Genomic DNA, 13,404 nt, shown 5'->3' on the forward strand with positions numbered 1-13,404 from the left:
CATTTTTGTAGCCCATCCTACTTTAAAGAGGGCATCTTTAGTATTTTAAAGGATGGTACTAATTAGCATTAATTCTTATCCAAACACTTAGAGAGATAGCCAATGGATAGGCCACTACACTAGGAGTCAGAAAGACTTGGGTTCAGCTATCTCCTTCTGATACTTACTAGCTGGGTGACTGTGGGGAAAATCATATAGCTCCTTGAGCCTTAGCCAACTGTTTAAGACTTGTCTGCTAAGTTATAAATCTGCTTTGGTCCTCAACATATAAAATCAGATCTTTGATACATGATCAGAATGCTTGCTTACATGTTGCTGTTTTCTTTTAGGATCTTGGGCTGGTGCTGATTTGCATGATTGGTATATAAGAAGCCGCTTCCCTTTCCTTTCCTCTGTTGGGGTCCTGAGCTTTGGGAGGGTTAGTTGAGGATTGAACTGTCTATGATGGCAGTCAGGTGTTTAGCCCTGTGGGGTAAACTACTCTTTTAAGGGATAGGGTGTGGAATCTGGCATTGTGGAAAATGTCCAGGCTGTGGCTTTGAACTAATCTAATTTTCTTTCCTCCCTAGTTTTCTATTTCATAGAGTAAGGAGGATCCCGGCCTTGGCAAAATGGACCAAATGTTCCCAGAGGCAGTGAGCCAGACCACTATGTCCCTGGATATCCTGAATGTGGTAGAAAGAATAAACAACCAATCAACAGACACATGCTTCCACACCAGGAATACTATCCTGATGGGGCAGCCCTTTGGTGGAGTGCCGACTGTGTTACTCCTAAACATCTGCATCTGGTTGGTAAGTCACTGAAAGGTTGTGGAGAAGAAAGAGAATGGTCCTAGAGTGAGTCCTGGCCATAGACATACTGATACGAGCTGGTGAATAGGCAAAGCCCCACACAGCTGGCTGGAGTCTCAGTAAGAGAGGGCTAGGGAGGGCTCCTGGCTTCATGGAATCAATAGATCATGGGATCGTCAATTTAGAACCAAAAGAGACCTTATTGGCCATGTAGCCCAACGCCCCTCATTTTATAGATGAGGAAACAGAGGTCCAAGGAAGCCAAGTGACTTGCAAAAGGTCACACAGGGAGCAGCCTGTAGCAGAGAGAAGATTGGAATTCTGATTCTCTAACTTCCAAGCCAGTGTGCTCTCTCCATTTGACCACTCTATTTCCTCTTCTGTGTTCCTTAAGCCAAATGCCAACATGGGTACTTCTCTTCTTTGTGTCTCCCTTTTCCTCTCACCTCTTCTCTAATGTCCCCAATGAGAACCCTTCTTTGGTAATCCTCAGAGGACTTTATGGCGCTATGAAAAGCTCGCTGAGCCTCATCCCTACCCCCAACATGCCTCCTTGTTGGTGGAGGAGGGAAGAGGTCTTTGAATTCCCTTTGCATGGGTAGAGGGGGTCGAGGGGACTGAGCTTGTCCCTATGGTAGGACTCCAGATAAAGGTGGCAGGTAGAATAATGGCTTAGTGAAGAGATCAGAATATCATTAAAGGTTACAGTTGGAAAGGGATTATAATGATCCCTTTCAACTCTGCCATTTTATAGGTGAGTAAATGAAGGCACAGAAGGATTGACTGATATGTTCAAGGCCAAACAGCTAGCTAGAACAAGAACCCAGGTCTTTTGTCCCCCAGTCCAATTACAAAGTATATTATCTCATTGGATCCTCAAAACCTAATCATGGAGGTAGGCAGGACAGATACTCCTCATTTTTATAGGGGAGGAAACCAAAACTTACAATGGTTAAATGACTTCACCAAAGTCATTCAGCTAGTTGGTAACACACAGCTACTGCACTCCAAATTTTAGAGGCAGTATGGCATCATGGATAGACTACTGTACTTGGAGTCAGGGTGACCTAAGTTCAAATCTGCCTCAGGTACTAGCTGTGTGACCCTGGCAAGTTCAGCCTCAGTTTCCTCATCTGTAAAATGAAAGATTTTTCCTTTCATCTCTGAAAACGAAGAACTCCATGGTCTCTAAGGTCTCTCCAGCTCTAAATCTGTGGTACTATGATCTTAGTGGCTTTTCTTTCCTTCACAGATAACAAACTTGAGTGGTAGAACTGGGACTACACCCAGTCTCCTAACTTCCAGTCCAATGCTTTTGAACCAAGGCCCTGCTTCTTTTCTTTTTTGCATCATCTGAAGAGCCTGTTCCTAAATGCCAAAGGGTTAGGGTGATAGTCTTCATGCCTAGTAGCTGCTCTTCGAGCCAGGACAGAGCCCCCAGATAAAGCATCATCAGGAGTCAAAGGGCCAAGAGAGGGCCAGGGCGCTGGGCTTGACTCATTTTTCTTCCCAACTTCAGATTGCTATTTGTCTCTACTCCTTCCTCCGGAAAGCTGCCTGGGACTATGGACGCCTAGGTCTGCTAACAAGTCATGAGAGGTAAGACCCAATCCATCCAACAAGCCCACATTTGTGCCCTAGAATCACTTAGCTTTCCTTCCTCCGGAAAGCTGCCTGGAACTATGGACGCCTAGGTCTGATAACAAATCATGAGAGGTAAGACCCAATCCATCCGACAAGCCCACATTTATGCCCTAGAATCACTTAGTTTCTTCTTGGGGTGTCTGTCCCTGTCAGACCCCAAGTTGATGAACCAGCTTAAAGAGCCCAGATGAATAGCTCCATTTGGGGAAATTAAATTTTTCTGGTTGAAAATTATTGGTTAGGGTCTTTTCTTCTTCCTCATGACACAGCATGTAACCACAGGTGGATATTGACTCCTTTCACTTCTTCAAGACCTCCCAACAGGAAGCTAGACTTAGATGATTGATGATTGTCAACTTAGAAGACAAAAAAGCCTTTTAATCTGCTGTATCAGTCCATTTCTGGCCCTCACACACAGTCACATCCACAACTATAGTGTTTATTAATAGCATATAAATTGCTAGTGGAATACTCATTCAAAAAAAAAAAGATACAAGAAGACATGTGGCTTCATCTTACACCCAACCTTGATTGCCAGTCTGTTTGCTTCAAGGAAGTGAAGTCACTCATGTCAGTTAATGGGTGAGTAAACATTTATCATGTGCCAAGTACCGTGCTTAGTGCTGGTGAAACAAAGGCAAAAGACAGTCCTTGCCCAAAAGGAGTTAAATCTAATGAGGGAGGCAATATGCAAACGACTATGTACAAGCAATCAGGAAATCCAGTCGATAGACCTATTTGGAGTGGTCCAAGGAGGGAAGGGATCCATGTGATCTTATAGTAAGGTAAACAAATGGAGTCTAGAGCGTTTTTATATATGCACCAATCCAGGACAAGCATATCTCCAGGGATGTTGAATTGACCCATTTGAGTATGTCAGATAAAGATAAAAGAATTTATAGAATTCCTTTGGTTCCAGGGGCTATACTCATGGAGTTATCAATCGTAGCCATTGCTATGTATTGCCTGCCCTCCCCTCCATTGCTACCCCAATTTTCCCTCTGGGAAATATCATCTTCATACTTTTGAGACTCTTTTGCTACCTGATCATCAGAGTCATTCCTTTTTGGATCTAGAGTGTGCAGAGACATAGATGTAGGAAGAGATATGAAAAATTATCTCATTCCAGTGCCTCATCTTATACAGGAAGAAACTGGTGCAGAGTTGAAGTGATTTCCTCAATGATCCTAACTAGTGAGTGAGTAACGGAAGCCTGGATTGGGGTCAGATGGTCCTGACCTGAAATCCAGGCTCTGTGGTTGTTTCCACAACTAATGAGATAAGAAATCTCCACTCCTGGTATAGGAACTGAGAGCAATTCCTGACCCAAGACAGGAAGAGAGAAGGGAACATAGCAAGGGGAATAACTGACCTAAGGTCAGACTCTAACTGATAGAAATCTCTTCTCTTTCTTCCTTTCTTTCTCTCCTCTTGTCTTTCCTTCTCTTCTCCCTTTCTCTGTGGCTAGCTTGGTCTCATTGTTCTTTGGAGAGCAAAGTGATAAGAATTCCCCAGTGGAACCTACTCTGGAGGCACAGAAAAAAGATACGGTAAGTGTTTGGTGGAAGAGCTGGTCTGGATGAGATAGAATACATGCTAGGGTGAGGATTCCATTCCTGGGGACAGATTTATCATTAGATGCACAAAGGCAGGTTTCCTTTGAGTACCTACTCTCAAGGAATTTGCATGAGATGAGACTTAAAGGGGAGCTGGAAAAAGGGGGTAGGCATCCTGGCAAAGAAAGGCATTGGGGATGGAGAACATTCTGGAGAGTGAGTAACATGACCGAGGCCCCTCAAGAAATGGCAATCCCAGGCAGGGCCCTCACCAACCAGTGAGGAGGCCCTAGGATAGTGTCATCCCTAAGTTGTCAAGGCAGCTGTTTCGTGTGTATATATGCGTAGATGGATGGTTCAACTAGGTGGCACATTGGGTAGAGTGCTGGGCCTGGAGTCTTCCTGAGTTCAAATCTGGCCTCAGACACTAGATGTGTCACCCTGAGCAAGTCACTTAACCCTATTTGACTCAATTTCCTCATCTGTTTCTTCATTTGGAAAATGAATGGAAGAAGGAAATGGCAAACCACTCCATTATCTTTGCCAAGAAAATCCCAAATGTGGTCACAAAGAGTCAGACATGACTGAAAATGACTAAAAAACATGTGTATGTGTGTCGGGGGAACAATTCAGGAAGTGAATTGAGCCAGGAGTGAATACATGACCTTCTACTTCATTTATAGTTGGTATTTATTTGCATATCACAAGTAGACAGGTGTGGCATTTTAAAAGGTTTGAGAGATATAATTTATGGGTAATTTAATCATTTTATTAATAACACCAGCATTTTCATAAAAGGATGGTCACTTGGCCATCTCTCTCTTAGAGCAAAGACCATCATGGTAATGGGCTTATGCTTATTTGTCCAGTGGCAACCAACTCTAATACTAACAGTGAGAGAATGAATATTACAATGAGGGGCTAGACCTGAACTTTGATTCTACAATTTACTTCTAAGTTAAACCCAGTCTTGGACAATCTATTCAAAGAATTTATCCCCAACCAAACCAGAATAGGACATAATGGCTGCTCCACCTGGTGGGATCTGGATAGAGGAAAAGGTTAACTCAACCTTTAGAGATTGAGGTCTTGAAATGAAGATAAAGGAAAAAGGGGGAAATTGGAATTTCCTCAAATAATTAGTTATTAATAATCATTTCTATCACAGGTATATGCTTATGCACATGTTCTTATCTATGTTTGTATGTCACTTGAAAGATGACCACATCCAATTCATTTCAATTCAACGAACATTTATTAAATTCATCCCATATGCTAAGCACCCATTCTGGTCCATTGTACCGGAAGCCATCGTTTCTTCCTTTGAGGAATTTGCATTCAGGTTGACCAGATGAAACAAATCTGTAAAATCACCAGAGGAAAATGGAGTTACTCAGCAAACATTCTTTCATGTGCTAGCACCAAATGTATCTCACATGGTCCCTACTTATGGAAAAAGTTCTAAAGCAGTTATTCAATTTGATTCAACATTTATCAAGCACCAGCTATGAATAAGGCACTGTCCGGGGTGCTAGAGATTTAAAAGAAAATGGTGCCTGCAGTCAAGAAGTTTACATGCTATTGGGGAGGATGTAAAATGAATACACATAAGTAAATACAAATTATATACAAAGTAATATGAAAGTCAAGACAAAACTAACAACCGAGACATACAAAAGAGTCTCAGGAGGTGGCTCTTGAGCTCTCTTTTAAAGGAAGTTAGGAATTCTCTGAAGAGGGAGAGAATCCCAGATAAGGGAGAAAAGTAACATGCAAGTTTGCCTAGAACAGGGAGCATATGTAGAGAAATAACATGAAATAAGACTGGGAAGGTAGATGAAGGTCATTTTGGAGAGGGTCATAAGAGCCAGATTGAACAAATGTGTGATCGTACAAATCATAGATGCTGATCATGTCATAGTAGGTCATGCTGGTTATCTCAGAATCTTCATGGAGGAGGCGTCTTGAGTTGGTCCTCAACAAAGTGAAAGGTCAATCTTAAGTGAAGGGAGGAAGAATAGAGAAGCATCGTAGAGCTGGTAATTAACAAGGCATAAGCAGGAAATAGCATCAAGGGTCCTCATCCAACTAGAACAAACAGGCTGACTTGGAAAGTCATGACAAAAACAGGTAAATGTAATGAAATGGAGCAGTGGGGCAAGGATGGGGAAGACAGTGTTTGGAAGACTTTGAATGCCAAATTGAGAAGTTTAACTTTGATTCAACTACAATAAAGCAAGTATTTATTAAGTCCCTTGCTATGTGCAGAGTACTGTGTTAGGTGCTGGAGGAAACCTAAAGTTTAAGACAGACTTTGCCTTAAAGAGTTTTTCAGGGTCAATCTAGCAATATAGTATTACATGATAAGCATGTTAAGAGATATACAAAACAAAGTGCTATGTGAACAGAGAGGCATTTCCAACCAGGGAATGGGTAAAGCATCATGAAGGAATTGGCATTTGGTTTGGGCTTTAAATGAAGAGGACATTTGAGTCATGGAGAATAGCTTGAGAAAATCCACCAAGTCTTGAGAATATAATGGATTTGCAGGATATAGGGAGCTGTCGAGTTTGGTTAGGTTAAAAAGTATACTTCTAAGTTAGGCATAGCATAAAGTAAGTCTGGAAGGAGTAGGTTTGAATTGAGTGCCAGAAAAAGGACTTTCTGAACCGTAGAAATTTTTTAGCATTAGAGTGATATAACCAGATCTATGCATGGAAAGAAAACAATAGGGGCAGCGAGGTGACTCAGTGAATAGAGCACTGGCCCTGGAGTCAGGAGGACACCCGGCCTCAGATACTTGACACTTACTAGTTGTGCGACCTTGGGCAAGTCACTTAACCTCAATTGCCTTGCCTTCCTCCCTCCAAAAAACCATTAAAAAAGAAATAAAACAATAATAAAATATATATACTTTATATACAAAGTAATTTGAAGGTCAGTAGATAGGTTAATATATAATAATAAAATATAAAACAGTACAGTGTAGGGAAGCTGTAACACCTGAGTTCAGGTCCTAGGCAAGTTGCTCTAGCTGCCTCAACTTTGTCACCTGTGAAATCTGTACTTTAATTATCTTGCAGAAGAACTCTTTTCAAACCTTTATATAAATTCATATATAACGTGTGTGTGTCTGTGTCTGTGTATCCTCCTCTCCATAGTCTGATTGTGGTATGAAGGATGTGGATTTGGAAGACTGCAGGCAGCAAGATGGCATAATGGATAGAACCTTGAGTTCAAAAGTGGGTTCAGACACTTAGCAGCTGTGTGACCCTGAGCAAGTCACTTAATCTCTAACTGAATTTCATCTGCAAAATGGAGGTGACAATAGTACCTCCCCCTCACAGAGTTGCTATGAGGACCAAATGAGATAACATGTAAATCAAACCTTAAATCACTATTTAAATGCTGGTGTCACTATTATATAAACTATTATTGCCAGCTGTTATAATAGTCTAGGCATCTGATAATGGGGGCCTATAATATGATGCTGGCAATGGGAACAAAGAGGGAGGGGAACAGATTTTTGAGATGTTGCAGAGATGAAATCAAAAGAACCTAGTGAATAACTAGATATGAAAGGTGAAGGAAGGGAGAGTCAAAGAGATGCATGAGGCAATGGAAAGTGTGTCCAACTTGAAGTCACAGAACATGTTTGTATATCTGGGAGACCTTGGGGAAATTACTTAATAACTTAGGGTCTCAGTTTCCCTACCTGTAAAACGAGAGTTAGAGTAGAGGTCCTCTGATGTCTCCTTGAGTTCCAGATCTATGTTTCTGTCATCCTGTGAATACCAAAATTATAGACATGAGAGGCAGGTGATAGAGGAAAGTTTAGGGGAAAGATAATGAGCTGGGTTAGGGATAGAATCAGTTTGAGGTACCAGGGGCAATGGAATATCCAGGTGGTATTACTCTGAGCCTGGCTGAAAATGAAAGTCTGGAACATAGAGAAGAAGGAAAGACTGGAATACCAAGAGCAATAGCATTTATGTAGCATTTCAGGTTTTAAAAAGAACTTTACAAATATATGATTTTTATCCCCACAACCGCCCTGGAAGGTGGGTGCTAGTATTATTCCCATTTTGCAGATGAGGAAACTGAAGCAGACTGACTTTAAGTGACTTGCCCAGGATCACACAACTAATAAGTGTCTGAGACCAGGTAGAAAGTTTTTACAATAATCTAGGAATTAAGTGACCAGTGTGTCCCTAGTCTAAAGGCTAGGTATAGAAAGAGAAAAGAAGGATCCCATAAGAGAGTTATATATCCACATATATACATACACGCATTATAAGTACTATAAAATGTATGTTTTATAATATTTTATGTTTATATCAATATTTTTATCAGTTATGTCTGATTCTTTATGACCACACTTGGGGTTTTCTTAGCAAAGATAATGCAATGGGGGCAGCTAGGTGGCACAGTGAATAGAGCACTGGCCCTGGAGTCAGGAGAACCTGAGTTCAAATTTAGCCTCAGACACCTGACACACTAGCCGTGTGACTTTGGGCAAGTCATTTAACCCCAATTGCCCTCCAAAAAGCAAGAGAGAGAGAGAGAATGAAATGGTTTGCCATTTCCTCCTCCAACACATTTTCCAGATAAGAAAACTGAGGCAAACAGGGTTAAGTGATTTTCCCATGATCACACAGCTAGTAAGTGTCTTGAGGCTGGATTTGAACTCAAGAAGATGAGACTTCCTGACTCTAGGACTGGCACTCTATCTGCTGTTCCACCTAATATATAGTTCATAAGAAGTATAAATTTATGTAATATATTTCTACATAAAAACTATTTCAATTATTGTTTCCTCTTGTAATCCTATATATTTTATTTTGTGCATTTAAAAACATTATTCTGACATGAGTACCATAGACTTCAACAAACTGTCAAAAGGTTTCATGACAGAAGAGCCCCTGTTCTAGATTGTGTCTTAAATTCAAGTATGATTTACCCTAAAAATATGATTAAACTCATATGAAGGGATATGCCACACTAATGATATACTCATTCCCCAATATTCATCATCCAGTCTTGCCATCCACCTTCAGCATAAATGTCATGTCCAAACTAATTTCCCAAATCTTGGAGTCTATTCTAATCACCCCAATTCTCACCAGTTCCAATCCAATCTGTTTCACTAATTTCCTAGCTTATTCCATTATTCTCTTCAGAACAACTGGTTCTATTGTCAACAAACTTGCCTATATCTTTGAACTTTTGGACACTTTAACTGAAAACTAGACTCTGTCCTGAAGATAACCAAATTCCTTGCAACCCTCTCTTCAGGTAGTTACGCTTCTTATCATACCTCCCCCTATTAGAGGACCAAGGAGAGACAAGGACGTGCTCCTTGCTCTAAACTACCATTTCCAGTACATTCCTCTCCTAACATTTCCCAGTGATCTTCTCTCTTCTGAGCTCCACACAACTCACATTTATTATGTCATGTGATCCTTCTAGTAACTTTTAGAATTCCTTTGATATCTGGATCGTGGTTATCTTTTCTACCATCTCCTAACATCAGTTGCAGGCCTGTGATCCACCAGTCTTGAGAATATCATAATTCATGCTGATAATCCTTCTAACAAGCTATGTTTCAGACTTGTGGTCTACCACATCCAGCTTGAGTTCAGTACATCTGAGCACCTTGATGTTCCACTGGAGTGTCTAACTCATTATAGTCTAAACAAAATTGACCACACAATTCCTTGGTCTCTTTGAATCCTTTAACTTTTTTCTGTACCTACTTCAGCCATCCACCAAAATGGTAACACATCTTAGAACTCTCTCTTAGACTTGACCTACATTGCTAGGTGTGGTGGTCCACACTTATAATCCCTGCTATTAGAGAGTCTGAGGCTGGTGGATTGCTTGAGCTTGAGAGCTCTGAGCTGCAGTGGGTTTAGCCAATCATGTGTCCACACTGTCCAGAACCAATATGGTGGGCTATAGAGAGTGGGGGAGTGAGGGCCTGAGGCTGCCAATGGAGAGGCAAACTGGCCCAGGTCAGAAATGGAGATCACCTGTGCTGGTCAGTAATGGGGTCAGTCCCATGAATGGTCATTGCACTTCCCATGTGCTTGCAAATGTGCTTCTTCTTGTTCAGTTGTTTTTAGTCACGTTCAATTCTTTGTGACCCCTTTTGGGAGTTTTCTTGGCAAAGATACTTAGGGGGTTTACCATTTCTTCTCCAGCTCATTTTTCAGATGAGGAAACTTAGGAAAACAGAATAAAGTGACTTGTCCAAGGTCACACAGCTAGGGTCTGAGACCAGATTTGAACTCAGAAAGATGATACCTTCCTGTGACTCCAGCCCCAGCACTATATCCACTATAGATGACTTGCAAATTTACCTTTAGCCACCAGGTGGCACAATGGATAGAGCATTAGACTGAGACTCACGAAGTCCTTAGTTCATATAGGAATATTGTATATTATATTAATTATATTATTATGTTATGTTATATATTCTATTCTATTTATTCTATTTACAATATATAGGAATATTGTATATTATATATTAAATATAAATTTAGATTTATTGTATAACAATATAAACATGAATATTAAACATATAATAAATATGTCTGTGTACATCTGTATAGATCTATACATGCAATACAAATACACACGTGTGTATATGTGTGTGATATGTGTGTGCACACACATATATGTATATATATTAATATATACACACACATACATATCTTTGCAGGGATCCTTTTGTTCTCTTTCTATACTTAGCACTTAGGCCAGGTATGCACTATTGCAAAAGTTTTCTAGCTGACCTCCCTATCTCTAGTTCATACCAAGTATACCTTATTATTAATCTTCCCATAACTTGGTCACTCCCCTATTGCCTACTGAGATCAAAGAACTGAAACAGCCCTGCTGTGTCTGCAGCCCAGAAACCTAGAGCCCAAAGCCCTGAGGCCCTGCCTCTTCATCCCAGGAGCTGAAGTACAAACATGGTAAAGAGTGAAGTCTGTAAACTTGTGTGTATATATCTCTATCTATATACTATATATATATATATATATAGTATGTATATAGACACACATTATATACATGCTATATATACTATATAAATACACTGTATATATACACACTATTTATATACACTATATGTACTATATATGCACAGACTATAAATATACACTATATATTTACACATACTATGTAAAATATATACACACATATATCACATATATATGAAAATGAATAAAGATGAATGATTTAGGTATGTTTAAAATGGACTAGGGGCAGCTAGGTGGCACAATGAATAGAGCACCAGCCCTGGAGTAAGGAGGACCTGAGTTCAAATCCGACCTCAGACACTTAACACTTAACTAGCCGTGTGACCTTGGGAAAGTCGATTGCCCTCCAAAAAGCAATAAATGAATGAATGAATAAATAAATGAATGAATGAATGAATGAATAAATAAATAAATGAATGAATGAATAAATAGATAGATAGATAGATAGATAGATAGATAGATAGATAGATAGATAGATAGATAAATAAATAAATAAATAAAATAAGAGGAAATTTTAAAAATAAAAATAAAATGGACTAGAGACCAGCAGGTCAACTAGAAAACTTTTCCAGTAATCTAGGAATTAAGTGACCAGTGCACATCTGGCTTAAGTCCTAGGTATAGAAAGAGAAAGCAAAATGGGATCCCATCAAAGAACCTTTTTGATAGACAGCTGATGGCTTAGTGGATAGAACACTAGGTCTGGAGTCAGTTCACATCCGGATTCAGACACTTACTTAGAGAGATGGTCCTGGGTGAGCCACTTAATCCTCTTTTGCCTCAGTTTCCTCAGCTGCAAAATGGGAATAATAACAGCACCTTCCTCCCAGGGTTGTTGTAAGGATCAAAGGAGATAATAATTGTAAAGCACTTGATATGGTGCCTAGCACATAGTAAGTTCTATATAAATGTGTGTTGTTGTTACCTTCTGCTGACTAATTGGATACGATCTTAGGATACACATGAGAGGAAAGGATTAATCATGAGCTGGTCTGCATGAGTATAGTCAGGGAAAACACTGGCTTTGGAGTCAGACGACCCAGATTTGAATCGAGAGTCTTCAACTTGTAATGAAGAGATCAGACAACACCAAAAACCTCTTTCCAGCTTTAAATCCTATGATCTTAGGAACTCCAAATTTGTAAGCGTAGTGAACTATGAAAATGGAAAATAGTGGGCCAGGTAATGAAGGACTTTAAGTGCCAAATGAAATTTACCTGCACTCGTGATACCAATCCCATTCCACATTTGTACAGCATAAATCACCTTCACATCCATGATTTTATTTGGTCCTCAGAAATAGCTTGTGGAAGTAAGCGGGACAAAGATTATTTCCTTTTATACATGAAAAAACAGACTGACTCTGCCAGAGTTACATATAGCTGGTTCCCATGAGCCAACCTTGCTTCTAGGAACACTTGACAAGAGCCTTCAAGGGGTAGAAGTACTTGGCACAGTGCTTGGCCCTTTTGTTGTTTAGTCATTTTTCAGTCATGTCCAAATCTTTGTGACCCCTTTGGAAGCTTTCTTGCCAAAAGTACTGGAGTGGTTTGTCATTTCCTTCTCCAGCTCATTTTATAGATGAAGAAATTAGGCAAGCAGGGTTAGGTGACTTGCCCAGGGTCACCCTGCTAGTAAATGTCTGAGGATTTGAACTCAGGAAAATTAGTCTTCTGAGTTCCCACACACTATCCAACATGCCACCTAACTGTGTGTGGAGAAAGAACACTAGTTGGAGTCAGAAGAGCACACGAATTCATATCCTGACAATGACACAGTTACCTGTGTGAACCTGGACAAGTCATTTAGCTTCTTTGGGACACATTTCCGCCTTTTTAAAATTAGGAAGTTGGACTAGATGGTCTCTGAGGTCTTTTCCAATTGCAAATCTGTGATCCTGTGTGTGTGTGAGTATGTGTATACACTTATACACATCACTCATACATCCTCTCTGAATGAATTCGTTTTTACAGTGTCTGATGATTCATGTGGACAGAATTATTACCTGAGGGTAGAGTCAGGACACATGCCCTTGGTGCTTCCCCAGGTCCTGGCAACATGTCTCTATACCTGGGAGCTGAGGACACCCATAACACCGTGCTTACTCACTCTCCTCCTCTCCTTTTTTCCCCCAGGGCTACTTTTCCTGGCTCATCAACAGCATAAGCATGAAGTAAGTGTTTCCGCACCCTGAGCTCTGGGTGAAGGCAGTGTGGCAGTGGGGGAAGAGGGAAGTGGGCAGGGATATACTGGAGTCAGCTCGTGATAGATGATTGTTAAATATATAGCATGATATACTTTGGAAACTAGCCAACATTACTAATCAGGGTTTGATTTATTGTGATTGTTAACAATATAGCATGA

At 40.3% G+C, this 13,404-nt stretch overlaps 1 protein-coding gene across 3 annotated transcripts in view; it reads left to right on the forward strand.

Moving 5' to 3' along the window:
• TMEM63C (transmembrane protein 63C) overlaps positions 1-13,404 on the forward strand; it is a 119,018-nt gene that overhangs the window by 49,471 nt on the left and 56,143 nt on the right. For all 3 annotated transcript variants that reach the window (XM_069092288.1, XM_069092287.1, XM_069092289.1), the window contains exons 4-7: positions 570-794; positions 2,314-2,393; positions 3,907-3,988; positions 13,176-13,213. In XM_069092288.1, the coding sequence (XP_068948389.1) occupies positions 612-794; positions 2,314-2,393; positions 3,907-3,988; positions 13,176-13,213 (383 nt within the window). In that variant the 5' untranslated portion in view covers positions 570-611. The remainder of the gene's footprint in view (positions 1-569; positions 795-2,313; positions 2,394-3,906; positions 3,989-13,175; positions 13,214-13,404) is intronic.

Source organism: Petaurus breviceps, unplaced genomic scaffold, assembly GCF_028583685.1.
Source record: "Petaurus breviceps papuanus isolate PSGF00001 unplaced genomic scaffold, PetGlider_PUasm1.0 189, whole genome shotgun sequence".
Classification (NCBI taxonomy): domain Eukaryota; kingdom Metazoa; phylum Chordata; class Mammalia; order Diprotodontia; family Petauridae; genus Petaurus; species Petaurus breviceps.